General features: G+C 44.9%; 1 protein-coding gene across 2 annotated transcripts in view; it reads left to right on the top strand.

Annotated features, from left to right (window-relative positions):
- Positions 1-15271, top strand: part of GDPD5 (glycerophosphodiester phosphodiesterase domain containing 5) — a 177748-nt gene that overhangs the window by 60179 nt on the left and 102298 nt on the right. For both annotated transcript variants that reach the window (XM_074918819.1, XM_074918808.1), the window contains exon 2: positions 4631-4805. In XM_074918819.1, coding sequence (XP_074774920.1) covers positions 4689-4805 — 117 coding nt within the window. In that variant the 5' untranslated portion in view covers positions 4631-4688. The remainder of the gene's footprint in view (positions 1-4630; positions 4806-15271) is intronic.

Below are 15271 nucleotides of genomic sequence, written 5' to 3'. Positions count from 1 at the left end.
GGAATGACTTTAGGCTTGGAGGTTGTGCCTCGTGCGACTCAGCTGCTTTTAGGAATGACTTTTTTGAAACTCATGTTGGATTTCTTCTCTTTGTGATTTTCTTGACTGCATTTATGGAGAGCAGCCTGGATCTATGGGCTACCGTAGCTTCTGCCTGTGCTGGGATTCAGTGAGAGGAACTGGGGTGGAAGCTTCACTTGCTGGCTTATGGAGCCTTTTCAGCTGTATTTTCCCTTGACTCTAACTTTTATCCTCTTAGTTGTTTTTAATGAGTTCTACTACTCTTAAAATCTTCCAGCACTGCCTCTGGTGATGATGTCGATGGGCAGGTGTGACTTTGGGTTGCCCTGTTGTACTGAAAACACTTGTGTCCCTCCTGAACTTTGTGAGGAGCGTGGGGGATGCTGGGTTAGAGGCTGCTGCAGAAGGTTGGTGGATGTTCAGAACTGGACAATAGACTCAAAGCTATTGCGTCTACCCTGGCTGTTGGTGTTCCTCGTAGGATATTTCCTCGGGGAGAGGGGCTGGTTGCTGGTCCCTCTCCATCTCTGAAGTGGGCTTATACCTTACTAAAGCAATGCTGTTTGAAAAGGCTTTGGTGCCTCCACTGTCTCTGGTTGTGCAACAAAGTTCATGCTTTTAACTGATAGTCACGAGAAGGATGTTTGTATCCTGAACAGGTTGAATCAGGGATCCTGATAGGAGCCCTGGGAACTCTTCACATACCTGCTAATTTGTGATGCTTGTCCAAACTCAGCCCATTCCCTTCCCAGACTTATCAGTTTCCTTCTGTGAGTTGTGCTGTGAAGTTTAAGCTAGGGACTCAATGGTAAGTGCTTGAGCTTCAATTTTGTTAATGGAATGTTGGATCCATAACATGAGTTAGATTATTTCCGAAGGGCAGTCTCTGCTCTTAGGCTCCTACCGCTTCAGATGAATTGGATTTCAATTTGAAAAGTCAGGGCTTGCCAGCTGCAACATGGTATGCATGTGGCTGGTGAATCGCACCACTTCTCCAGGTGTCTGGTCTGGAGAGCAGCTTAGAGGCTTCCCAGAAGAGTGGAGTGATGAAATAACTCAAATATACCACTTGTGTTTGAGTTTACAATGCAACTCTTGTAACCTAGCAAATAAAATATGTGGTCAAAGTTTTTATAGAGGTGGTAGGTCTGTCCCCTTGCCTTCGGTGACTAAAGCAGGGAGATGTGGAAATCAGGAGAGATGCTGTCTTCTGGAGATAAATTCAGGAAGGATTTCTTGTAACAGCTATACCCTGCTAGATTTTCAGAATGATAATATGGGGCTTGGCAGTGGAGTTTTTAATAGGCTCTGCATAATTTTTATGTCCTATAACATCTTGTATGTCACTTGCTGCTTAGGATCTTCAGGGCAGAGATTATGGATTTGTCTGAGACCCTTAAATAGCATCTACCTTTGCATGTTTTCCACGTTTGTGTTTTCCATGTTTGTCCTATTCTAACTGACAGTTGTTTCTGCCTGCAGTGTGCTGCTGGCACATGGGGAAGGCAGACTGGGAGACTCATTTTGTAGGGAGAGTCCTGAAGCAGACAAAAGCTGAAGATGGGAGTGTTAGGTGTTGGAAGCATAAGGAGAGCAAAACAGTGAGAAACCTGTAAAACATACATTTTCCTTGATAACAGGGTACCCAGAATAAACACAGGGTGGGATGAAGGTCCAATGATTTGTTTGATGTGGCACCAAGGAGAGATGCAAAGCAGGGTGTAGGCCCCACAGTCCCATTCTTCTACTTCAAGGACAGATTTGTCTCCTGTTCTACTTTTTTTTTTTCTCTTGAAAGATGATTTTTGTAACAACTTTACAACTTTGTGTCTCGTCCTCCCTTTTTTCCCCCACACAACCCAGCTGTGCTCCTTGCACCAAGTTGACCTTGCTTCTTGTCCTCCCTCTTTTTCCCACAAAACCCAGCTGTACCCCTTGATACCACAAAATGAATTGTGTCATTACTCAAAAAATGACTTGACTACAGTCCCACCCACTCACCCGTGCCTACTGAGATAAGTACTACCCCAAGTTTGTAGCTAACTGGAGGGACAATAATTCGACACCAAATCAGAGGGACAGATCGATGGGTTTGTGCTCTCGCCCCCCCCCCCCCCCCCCCAGCAGGGACACCTTTTGGTAAGATTCCCTCGGCTACACCGAGTGTTTACCCGGGAACTGTGTGTGAGTGATTGCAATGGTCTGTCTTTTGTGTAGGGCTGTAGAGCCAACCTGCACTTTGTGCATTCATCGTAGGCAAGCTTAAAGAATCTGTAGATGTTGCATGAAAATAAACTGTACTATTCGTGAATGTGACTGCTTCTCTTGAATGCAGCCAGACTTACAGTGCACGGGCTGTTTGGGCTGGGTCAGACCTACAATAACGGCCACTAATCTGCACTATTTGTGAATCCGATGGCTTCTTTTGAGACCAGCTGGACCTACAGGTACAGGCCGTTTGTGTGTCTGGGTCAGACCTATAGATACAGCCCCAATTGTCACACCGGTTAAGGGATACGTCCAGCCGCCCCTAGCCTCTCTAATCTGAGGACCAGCTAGAATGCAAAGGGATTAATCTCTTACCAAATTTATTCTCACCCTAAACGCAACAGGGAGACAACTTGTGCAGTGACTAATGCTGAGCTTTATAAATAGCATGAGAAGAGATGCAGGGAGGTGACCTCAAGCACGAGGCCATGGAGGTGGTACAGCAGCGCTTAGGGGCAGATGAGCTGGGAGAGCACGGGGTGACATGATCAACAAACAGCTCTCATTTCAGACTGGATGTGTCCTGCATGTGCTTCTTGAGGGGATGAACAAAACCATGTGGGGATCTGGGCCAGCTATGAACTGATAAGTTCTGCCCATCTCATGTCCCCTGCCTGGGTCAATGCCTCGAGCAGCACCCAGAGCATTATAGAGGTTTGCTGGAAGGACAAAGCTATATTTTGTGTGCCTGTATGAGAGGAAGGCAAAGGACCTATGGGTTGGAGACAGCATGGTAACGGAAGGAAGAGGACCTATGGGCTCTGGAGACAGCATGGTAATGGTCTTGTGGTTTCAGAGTCCACAACAATCAACTAGCAAGATCTGTCCGCTTCCAGGATGCTGAGTTTTGATAAGAGAAAGTCAGGACAGGGCTGTCCTAGGCTGTCAGCATGAAGCCCAGAGTGTAAACAGACACAAAGAAGTACAGAAGCTGGAGGAGTTGAGCTGTCTGTGTCCTCGTTGGTATTTCTGGACTCTGCCACAGTGTTTACAGTGCCTGCAGCATCCCCTTATGCATTGGATATTATGAAAAATAAGGACAGCCCCATTCTTGGAGGCTTTCTTCCATGGGATGTGGCAATGAAAGGCTCCTAGGTGGCTAGGTTATCTCCTTAAGCCCTGCCATGCTTTGCTGATGCCAGAAAGGATGTTGCTGCTCAGCTGTCATAGCTTTTTGCAAGACCTGAGCACTGGGGATCCTGTGTGTAAGGAAACGAAGCGTTTCCCCTAGAGAGGGTGCGATTTCCTTACTGCCCACATATCACGCACACAACTGTGCACGCTCTGGAAAGGTAGCCAGGCACTTTGCAGGCTCCATTGCTGTTGAGCATTGCTCACAGCGCAGTGACTATTCGCACAACAACGTGTGGGGCTGTGGGTGTACACTTGTGCACCAGGAACCTGTGGAAAACCTGTGGTGGGAGTTAAGTATAGCTGAGAGCAGCGTGACGCCACCGGACTGGCAAATATTTGCTCTGAGGTTCACATCCCCGAACGGCTGACTCTATAAATTAGTAAGAGCATACAATTACTTGGTCAGCTCTTGATATGTATCTCACCAGAGACAAAAGCGAGCATCTAAATATAAAAAAAGCCCCGCTGTGACGCACAAAGCATGTAATCAATGGAGTGGAGTACTTTCCCCTGAAACAGTGACGTCCCCACGCATGGCAAATAGAGCAGTTGTACTGGAGTCAGTCTGGTCCTTTGGGAGCGAAGGCTGTTTGGAGAGGGGATCTTTCTCCTGGGTGAAGGCTGCAACCAGCTCTGCATCCCTGTGAGTGCCTGTTGGAGATGCATATAAAGGGAGAGGGCAGTATCTGTATTTTCCATGGTGCACAGAAGTGTTAGCTCCTCATCTGGGACTGTTCTGCAGACTCCATAGGATGTTCAAGAAAAACTTGATTTAGTTTGGCTGCGTTTCAACTTTGCAGAGGTCTCTGAATCCATTTTAAGGTTGTGCTTGCGGAGGGTATGGTTCTTTACATTTCAATCGTTCATAAAAATCTAATCATCTGGGCTGCAAATAATCAATCGACTGCTCTTGTCCTTGTGTGGCTTTTCTTACTGATAACTCTTGTGAATACATTTGCTTTTAGTGGTGTGGGAGAAACTGCACAAGGAAATAAAACTTGCAAACTAATTAAACTTCTCAGTCTTGTTGAGTAACAAGCCGGAGATGTTGGCAGGGCTGGGAATAGATCTGATTATCATCCCTCCTCTCTTAACAGCCAGAGGACATGGTTAATTATTAAATTGCTTGTTAATGTATTGAAATATTGCTTGGCATTTTTTAATTCCTTTTTTTTCAACCCCCTATTATTTTCTCCTTTTGCTGAAGGGCGCTCCCAGGACCTGATGGATTTCTGATACCTCGCTCTTGAGGGGCTGGAAGGAGCATGGTTAAACACCAACCACTGCAGTACTACGAGCCACAGCTATGTTTGTCCTGTCTGACGGGGATCTACGGCTGCCGCTGGAAACGGTACCAGCGGTCACATGATGACACCACCAAGGTGAGTAGTTGACTGGTTGCCTCTTCCTTTGCGATAGGTGTGGGTCTTGGTGGAAAGTGCTGGATGTTTGATTTCTTTTCTTGGCTTGGATAGACCATGGAGACCACTGGCCCTATGGCTTGGAGGTTTGTGAGATGTTCTCGCTATGTGGTTGGCATGGCAGACAGGCACAGTTAGCTGGTTGTGGCTCTCCAGAGGGATTGAGTGGTACGGGTTTGGCCAAATCTGTATTTTCCTTTTGGTACTAGGGGACAGACACTTCTGTCTTGCTCCTTGCTCTGGGTCTTATTGGTGTGCTTGTGTTTCTTTGGCTGAACATGTAGGACCTGCATTCTGTGTAGTTTCCAGCTTTCGTGCATGTGAAAATAAGTTCATAGATAGGGGGAAGGCAGGAGGAGGTGAGAACTAGATGAGGATAAATGGGGAAGCTCTTGTTGGAGGTGCCTCTTCCCTCATGGATAAATGCAGTTTTTAAGAGCTCTGGCAGAGGGAATCCAGGCAGTAGCGCTGGACTTACACCTTCCCTGTGGTTGGATGAGGCTGTGAGGTGGGGGTCTTGTGAGACCCGATGTGTTTATAGGAAGAGGTGTGAAATAACTGCTGTCAAAGCCACCCCGTTACATCTTCTGGGTAACAGTTGTGTATTACTGTTATTTGCTCTCATGCTGTCTGGGTTTCTTTATGTGCTCACTACTTAAGGAAAAAAAAAATCAAAACACCCAAACCAAAATCAAACTTAAATCTTGTTTCTTCTGGCAGCGCTCCCAGGAGATCCTTTCATTGCTTTTTGAGGGCTTTGTTTTGCTCTGGTGACAGTTAGCTTCTCTGTTTTGTTTTTGAGTCTATAACCAGGGATCTTCCTGCCTGTGGAGTGCTTTTACTTTGGAAAAGAGGCTGTTAAGGAGAAAACACTTTGAGGCAGCGGATCCCATGCCAAAAATGCTCCTGGTTCTGAATTGCATCGATTGTTGGTGGTGCAGCTTGACCAGGAGCTCCCATGTGAACTGAAAAGCCATGCCTTGCATTTGTGCACCGTAAAACAAATTTCCTTTTGCAAAGTCGAAATGTTTGTGCTGTTTTTTCTCTGCTTTCAGTCTGGCCAGCTTAGTCTGAGTGATTGCTTCTGAGCCAGCAGAAGTTTCCTTTGAGCAAATACCCAGGCACATCCGTAGTGGAGGGTGTAATTGGGTTTTTAAGACTTTGTCAGGAAAACAGTAGGATGTAATGTCTTGGCGTATGTGTGTGTACTAACTTAAATACTCAAAATGCCTTATTCCAAATGCCTTATGAACCAGAACATTATGCTACTTAACTAAAACTCCATAGAAAAATTGACATTGACTTAATTTTTCAGTGAAAGCTGGCTCTGCTTGCACGGATTTATTTTACAAAAAAATATCAGTGGCAGCCTTCCAATTCTGCTTGGAATTTCAATTGTTTTTCTAGTGCTAGAAAGGAATTTGTTGTTTAAGGGTACCTGAGCTATGCTTAAATATGTCCTGTTTCTACATCGATCGGTCTTTTTAAGGTCTACGTGAGGCCTCAACTCCCACTTTGTTGAATAGAGACATGGAGATAATAGTTATTGCAGGAGCAGGAGAAGAGTCTAAAACTAGCTACAGGCTATGCAAAACCAAAGTATGAAGAAGAATCTGGTCCCATCTTGCTGTCAATAAAATGCCTTGCAGGTGTTGGTGCTGGAAGGAGCAATAGCACTGTATTTGGAGGGGGGAAATGCAAACGAAGGTTAATTGTCCTGTCTTGGACAGGTTTATTTGCATGTGCCTGTGTACTGCAGAGAATGGGTGTGAACTCCAGGACGTGAGTAGGATGAGTGAGAAACTTTTCTTTTTTTAGTTGCAAAATAGTCCTTGGCTGTTTGAGCAAGCAGGTAACTTCTACGGACTGCATCCCTCCATCTCCCTGGATGAGGTGGGAGAGTGTTTCATGGTGTCGCTCAAATTCAGGACTGCTTGTACTACAAACTCCATCTCTGCAGTTGAGAAGCTCTGAAGCTGGGATGGATTTACCCCAACATACAGGATGCTCCCAGCATTGGGATGTAGTGACCTTTTCAGCACAAGAGGACTTCTGGGACAGGTGGGAAGACTTGCCAAGATCCCAAGGGTATAGGATGAGGATAGGAACTTTTACATATGCTAACTGTCTCCAGCTGACGTATGTCCAGCTGCAGTGTTTAGATGTATCTGTGAAGGATTAGCCAGGAAAATACCATAATTTAGGTGCCTATTTGCTTTACACGAAGGCAGTGGCATATTGATAATACCTATTGTATTGTGCTGTCTCCAACCTTAGCAAGCCCATAGCAGAGGCAATTGTAGTATAATATATGTTTGCCTGAGCATGGTTTCTATAAAGAGATCTGTCATACTTGAAAGGTCTTAAATCTTGCAAAAATCTAGACCTACCTGGGAAGGAAGGTATAGGGTATGTACATGTTATGTTTATACTCTGTAATTATCAGAAATCAAGGCACGTATTCAAACAGCAACTCTTTTTAGTGTAGGATATAACTGGGTTATCTGCTTTCTCTTTAAAAGACCAAACTTTCTAGAACAGAAGGCCTTCAACTAAATTTGGGTTATGACCCAACCTTTCATCCTTGAAATCTTCTGCTCATGACTGGCAACGTTTGTTTTCTGAATTGTTCTGTAGCTCAACAGCCAGAGTTTTAACGATTCCTCTCCTTTCCCCCAAATGTATGCAGATCAGGTTTTCTACTACACATTAAAAATTTACATGAAAATAAGAATTTTAATTGTAAGCTTGAGTTCTAAATTTTTTGGGAGACTGCTTGCAAGAATTGTAATTATCTCTTGTTTTCCTCTGACCTTTTGTGAATGGAGGAGGGGGCCTGAAGGCACCCAACCTGCACACTTGATCTCCTTTTTAAAGAAATTTTGCAGCTGTTCAAAACTTTTCTATTGTGTGCCTTCAGCTTTAACGGTGAGATCCCCTTTCACGCTTTTAATTTTTTTTTTTTTAAATGAAAGGCATATAACAGAAGAAATGGTCTTGCTGAGATTCAGACCATTATCTCTGTAGCTGGTGTGAGGAAACAATTTCTGATCTAACTACTGCTTGTTCATCAGGTATTCAACCAAGGAAGTTCTGATTAAGTCAGTGCATCATCTTAACAGGGTGCTATTGCCCTGAACACAAAAACTGTGGGTAAAGAAGCCTTGTCTGGCAGTTGCCACATGTGCTTTTAAAGGTCTAAGTTCAGGTGGCAGCTTTCAAGGTAGCTCCCACCTACCACGATCCCGTTGATGAATTGCTGGCAATTAAACACAGAGAATGGTGCTGCTAATTGCAGCGTATAAACACGATGCTCTGCGCACAGCTTGTGTGCTTCACCCGGAATGAACTGCTGTTGGGTATTACACCAGAATAACTCTTGCTCCCGGGGTAGAAGTCCAGAGCTGGCTGCAGCATCTTCTCATCCATCCAGAGATGTTGCAGGATCAGTATCCACATGGGAAATGTTGATGGGTTGCATTGTAAAACCATGAAGTTAAATCTATCAACTGGTTTTGTTCAGGGTTTTTTTTTTTTATTGCTTCCAAACCCATGTTGGCTGTATGCAGCGAATATCACACCTGGGAAATCATCCTAGGTGGGAGTGGGGAGAGAGATATTCCACAGAGAAAATTGCAGTGATAATTTTTTTTATCTATCCAACAAACATAGCTGCCACTTTTATTGGCTGGCTGGGGTTTTTTTGCAGTTACTGTGTATTGAAAAATCTTGGGATCTTTATCTTACTTAGTTCCCTGTGAAATAAGATAAAATCCTATCACTGTTTTGCAAAGGGCTTTGGCTTCTCTGCTTAGTGACAGGCATGGCTGATACTGTACTATTCAATCACAAACCCATCTGAGATATATTTTGTCTGCCTCAATTTGTAACTGAGATCTCTTCTGGTCTCCCTGGTTTCCCTTGCAAGCTTCCCATGTCTACAGAACAACCTCTTCCTCCAAAAAATTGTCAAGAACAGGCAAAGATAGGTGCCTGCTTTGGTTCCATACAGTAGGAAGGGCCATCATCAGCTGGAATGAACCCGGCATTGACAGTTGTAGATCCCAGATGACTGAAATGTCAAGATCCTTGTGATTTCTGCTCTTCAATGTCCTCTACCATATTCAAAGGGAGGCCTCTCTGTCGGTTTTCTGTGAACAGTGTACTTCATGGTGCTTGTACAATCTCTTTTCTTCTTCCCATTTCTCTTGTAAACACTCCAGAGATGTTGAGTGAAAGGAGCAGTATTAGTGATGAAATCCTGTACACACAGAAATCCCACTGCTTTCTGAATGCTCCCACCCCGCAAGTATTAACCTGAGCATCTAACAAACCAAGCCTGTGTTCAGAACCTGGAAAGCTGGTGAAACTGGAGCTAATGAGACCCACATCCAAGCTCAGGAGTGGATTTCTTTGAAAGCTTTGGAGGTGGTCAGGACTGGCCAATGAAACATGAGTTTGCAGGGTTGCATTTTGGATGTAACACTGTTTTGTCCTTATAAACACAACTTGTTCAGAATCCAGCTGAAACATCCCTCTCTCAATGTGGCTTTGCAGGGCTGATGTGTGTAGGAACATAGCCTGTTTAAAGCCCTCACGCCTCCCAGAAATCTCACATTTTTAAGGTTCATTTTTGCACATCCAGGGCATTGCATGCCTCCTCTGAGATCCCCGTGAGTTGCTGATGGCAACAGCACAGGGCCTGGTCCAAGAGCCTGGAAACAGAAGTTGCTAGTACCCACCAACTTCTGGTGTTGGGAGAGCTACTCCTGCAGCCCTTGCTTTCAGCACTGCTGTTGGGTGGCCTTTCCCCACTCACCTGCATTTTAGACTCCATTTCTATGTTCCACCGAGTGTCCTTGCTTTTTTTTTTTGTTGTCCCCTTCCTGAACATGTATCCTTGCAGGTCATCTTTTCCCCACCTGGTACATGGCGCTCTGCTGATCCTATGAGTAGCTGCTGCAACATTTCCCTTCCTACCTCCATCCTCTTCTGACAGTAATATTCAGTAATTGTAGAGACGTCTCCTCATTGCTGTTGCTTTGTAGGCTTTGCTGTTCCCATCAGTGAAGAGCTGTCAAGAGTGAAGCAATGCCTTGTAGTGCGTCAGCTCTTCTGAGCCTGGCAGCAGATTCTCCACAGCTCGTGGAGTTCAGGTGCTGCTGTGTTCCCCACTGATGGATCATAGTTTGGGGGTTTTTGGTACCTGATCAATGAAGCACTAGCTAGGTATTGCAGGCTCCCTGGAAGCACCTTGAGCCAGGAGCGTTGCTTCATTCACCATCCCTCTTGACAAACAGGCTTTTATACTTTTGCTGGGGAAAACACTGAGAAGTGTTACGAACACCTTCCTGGGGCTGCTCTGATTTAGTGCAATAAAAACTTAATGGGGCTTGGCAGATTGCCTTGACCTTCCTGACCTGAGGCCTCTGCAGCAGATGGGCATGTTGAAGTGGGAGGGAATTGAGAATTTCCCAAGCTAACCAGTTCTTGCTCAGCATTCTCAAGGTACCTCCCTTCCCTCCCCAGTATCGTGTTCCAGTGTTAATAAATGGAATCACTAATAGCAGGCAAAATACCAAAGCCTGTGATTAACACAACCTCTTATATTTAGTGTGTTAAGTGGCATAGATGCCTCTGCCGGCTTGTGTTGTGATTTATTTTTTTTTTTTCCCTCTGTAACAGGGTAAACCAAGGCACAGAAGTCAAGCAGTTGTGAGATGACTTGGTAGTGGCCACCACTGAATTTTGAATCCCAGGAATTGTTCTAACATGGACACTTCTTGCCCAGTACCTGTCAGTGTATTTAGGGGCTTCCTGATGGCACTGATTGTTGGCCATTGCTTTGGAAGTGAGAGGAACATTGTCTTGTGTGGCACTGTGGCTGATGCCACCGGGGGTCACAGCTAACTTGGTGGGTTGCAGTTGTGTTTTCTGCTGCCTTAACTCGTCTGCCTGTGAATTCAGGCTCTGCGTAATATTTATAAGTGGCCCCCAGGCAGGGCTGACCTTTTTATAGGTGATTGATTAGCTCATATAGCAATGGCTTACAGAATTTCTAATACTTTGTCATTACTACTTTATTCAGAAACTCTGAAGTGATCCATGTACAAGCTTCTGGTGATAAATGGCCAGGCCAGCCCCCCTTGGATACATTGGAAAAGTCACAAGGCACCTTTGTGTAACGGGCCTCCAGGGTTTTATTCAGATTGTGGCATTTCCTTGTTATAGCTACCAGATGTGCTCCCTCCAACTGTTTTTTCTTTATGTGTTGTACTAATTATCTGCATGAAAAATTGCATCTTTGGAGCCCGTCATCCCTCCTTCCTGTTTGCTCTTGCTTCTTTTCAGGAGGATATAGCAGATGCTGCTTCTCCTGTCCTGCTTGAAGGAACCGTGTTGTTCACCGTGTTGCCTTAAAGTTTAATTGGGGAAGGCGAGCTCAGATTACTGAATGTCAGTAGCTTGTTTGCCTAAAGAAATCCACTTAAGATGCACCAGAAAGTCCCCTAAGTGGCTGGTGAAGCTCCAAAAACAGAATAGAAAACCTAAAGAAGATTGTAGGGATGGACCTTTACCACCCCTACTCTTCATTGTTGGTTTTCACTGAAACCCACCTTGAATTAACAGCTTAAAACAAAATAAATAATTAGTGTGTCTGTAGTCTGTGTAGGAAAGTAGGTCTGAAGACTGATGGCCAAGTGTTGTCTGCAGGAAAAAGAGGCTTTGGGCTGTTGTGGAGGGGATGGAGGAAGAAAGATGGGAACACCACCTTAAAGTTAAGGAAGGATATAGGGATAAAAGGAATCTTCAAACCCTTTAAAGATCCCCTGACAAGCCAGGACAAGAGTGGACTTGTCTTATTTCTGATACTCAAGAAAGATCCATGTTTCTTTTGTCCTTACTCCAGCAGCAGCAGCCTGAGGAGATAGCTCTTGCATTTATTTTTAAAAATTTTTCTTTTTGCCCTTTATCTTTGGCTTCCAGACAGAAGTCTAGGCTGCCTGTGCTTCCCAGGAAATCCATTACATGTTATCAGGGGGTTTAGTCAAGCCTTTCCTAGGAAGCCTTCACGAAGCAATGACTTCAAGCTTGCCATGCTCAGTTTGGGGAAGAGGAAAGGCTGAGAGCAGATATGGTTGATGCCTTGAAGCTCTTGAAGATAAGCACTGCTGAAGGAGGAAACTTTAAAGGCTCAGATAGTTGGCTGTGAGGGCACTGATCTCTGACCTATTATTCAGTGAGTTTCTTAAGAAAGAGAAAGGGTCGGAGTTTGAGGGTTTCCAGGGGTGGCTGATGGAAGAGACGGGAGGAAGCTGCAGCCCATCCCATTGTGCCTTGTTCTGGGAAAGCTCATCTGGGACTCGGAAGCTGTAGCTGTTGCCAAAACAGCAACCGAAAAGGATCTCGGGTGCTCTGCTTTAGACTGAGAGATGTTTACCCTGGTCGTTTTCCTTGAGTTTGCTCTCTCTGAATTTCTCCTTGGATGTTTATGATTATGCTTGTATTTCCATGACAATCATTCAGAATTTGGCACTTGGAAAAGAAAAGGCTCGGTGGATCCGCTGCTTCCTGATGCACTGTGTACTATTTGGGATACTGCAGTGCAAGGCTTACTGAATGTGTTTGCTTTGTAGCTTTATTTTTAAAATCTGGATAATACAAATGTGCTCTCTTAGTCTGTTGACCAGCTACAGACATGTTTAAGGCAGAAAATACTTGAGCTGATGCTTCCTTCTACCCCTTCCTACCACCTGCATGTGTTTGCAGAGAGCAGTTAAAGCAACCCAGTACAAACACAGTGAGGAGCAGAGCTGCCTCCAGTCTCTGCTCATAATACTGATGCTGTTATGCTGGTGTCATCACCCTCTATAACTGGTACATTAACAATGTTGTAGGTGGTGTTACATTCTATGTTGGCTGCTGCTGAGCTATCAAAACGTGCTCTCATCTGGGCATGTTGTCACAGCAAAGAGATGGGGACTTCTGGGGCATGTGTAAGAGTGATGGAGGAATACAGAAATGCCCGGAGCCAGATGTTTTTCCCTGTTCTTTCTGCAAACAGCATCATTTAAACCTCAGTGGTGCTCACGTAGCAGGAAAAATTGGAGAGATGCTATAATGGAGATTAAAAACCAAATTGCCCTTTGATTTAAACAAACGCTTCGTGCAGATGCTCTGGTTGGCGTGTGGTATGAGGGGTGAAGGCAGAGGGTTTGTTATGGCCCGTGGGGCAGCTGAACACGCTAGAAAGCAGCAGCGTTGTTGGAGGAGCTGCACTGTTGCTGCTCTTTTGGAGATGGTGTTTTTACATCAGGTGTCTCTTAATCCTCCGTTTGAATAAATACAAGGTGTCTGAACTGTGTAGTATGGGAGGGGAGGTGGGGGGAATACCTAATACTTGTAAGGCCTCTCCCTGCCTTTGAACTGTCAATTGCTGCTCGTGTAGCTGCAAGCCAGTATAAATGAGATATCAAACCCTTCTTAATTAATTGGGCGTTTGCTGTTAAAATTTATTCCCTTAGTGAAATGTAAATGATTCAAGATGGTCCATCTGGTTAAAAATGTCACGTAGCCTTGAACTGAGGCTTCTGATGACTTTTTTTGGGTCCTTGTGTGGAAAGACAAATGAGGAGCTGTGATCCATCGACATAATGGATTGCTGTGCTGTGTCTGTGATATGTATATTAATTCACTTTAGTGAAATACTCTTGTAATTCCCACTTGGCATGAGCTGTTAAATGACCTGAACAGATGATCTAAGCCATGTTGGCGTGATATATCTGTGTGACTATAGGCTTTGGAGCTGGGACTTTGCTGGGTCTTCAGTGCTAATCCCCAGATGGGCAAAGGTCACTGGTCACAGAAATTGCTTGCTTTGCTGAAAACCACTATTAGAGGATGGATGAATTTGCCCTTTTCCATACAGTTTCAATTCGCTAATGTTCATGACTGTAGGTCTGAGGACATGGGAGTTTTTGATGAAAAGAGGCTCTTTCAAGCCCGTTTGATTTGAGGCTGAGTAGGAAGGTGTTGGATGCTGCACATTAGACTCAACCAGCGATTCAGAGCTGAACCCCCATCAAATGGATGTGTCTGATTATGTTGGAGTGATGGGCTAAATGCAGAAAAATCCAATTGTTGGATTAAATACTAAGGGTTTTTTTTCCCCTTTAATTTTCCCCAATGTTTGGAATTGACAGGAAACTACCCTATTTTCAGGGCTTTATGCATCATTTAACCATCCTTTAAATTCACCGTTGAGCCCTTCATTTTCCCGGAAGGCTGTGAGATGATATAGTGTGGATGATTGTACAAGGAAGGGGCTTGAGATGCTCACAGCTGTGTGTGGACACCTCTTCCTGCCCAGCCTCCGACTCCTGCTGCAGGTTTTGCTGCAGTCCCTTGAGTTTGTTGTTATTGCAGTTGTGCAGCCTTGCAGGAATTCTGTTTGCAGTCTTGCTCCCTTATGAAATCTGTTTCTCTTGGCTCTGGGAGATGTCCAGCAACTAGGGAAAAGTGCAGACCTCTCCTTTTGTCTGGGGTTGCAGGTGGTTCTCTCAGGAGCACGGGTGCCATTCAGGTGTTGTCTTTGCTCAGTGACATTTGAATGCTGAAACACATTCAAAGCTTCCGCAGCAGTGGAAATTTCCTTCCACAGTGGGGAAGATGAAAAGGCAGGAATTCTCCCAATTTTTCCCAAGGCCGTCTGCTGAAGTAGGCTGCAGTGACTTCAGCCAGCCTTCAAGGCTGAACTGAATTTACACAGGGCATCATGCTGTCCTATTATAACATGGTTTTTCTCTCCTCTGTCTCATTGTCTCTTCATTGCAGATTCCTTAAAGCAGGTCTGTGGCCAGCTGAGCCAGGCAGGAATTGTATTTGTTGTGCATGGTGCCATCAGACCAGACTTTGCAGAGTGTTACTGGGCCTGTCTGGGAATGGCATGTTTTGGCCTTCATTGAAGGAGCAAGACATCTCTTAAGCTGGGCAGGAGTCCTGTGGTAGACTGGCAAAGAGCAGAGACTTTCAGAAACTGGGCTTAACTTGCCAGAAGCTTGCTTATCATTGAGACCCACTTCCTCAGCTCCTGGAAAAACTGGGATGAACCTGCTACAGGGCAAGGCTGATGCTGAAGCCATTGCCTGCTTAGATAGCTGAGCCTGCAGAAGACCATTGCTGGCACCTCTAGGTCCCACCGTGGAGGTACAAGCCTGGAAAGCTGATGTAGTCATGACAGCTTGACCAGAATGTCAGGCAGCATTATAAATTATTCAGTAAATACAGCTTCAGTTTTAATGGGTTTGGGTTGTGTCCTCCCAAAACCTTTCTTCAATGTAACTATTCAGCCATTGACTGCAGGTACTGTGGCCTCTAAATTCCTGTTGGCTTCATGTGAAAGATGTTTCCTACTTCAGTAACACTTG

This window comes from Athene noctua, chromosome 1 (assembly GCF_965140245.1).
Source record: "Athene noctua chromosome 1, bAthNoc1.hap1.1, whole genome shotgun sequence".
Taxonomy (NCBI): Eukaryota; Metazoa; Chordata; class Aves; order Strigiformes; family Strigidae; genus Athene; species Athene noctua.
The sequence above is the reverse complement of the archived record's forward strand: the minus strand, read 5'-3'. Positions and strand labels throughout refer to the sequence as shown.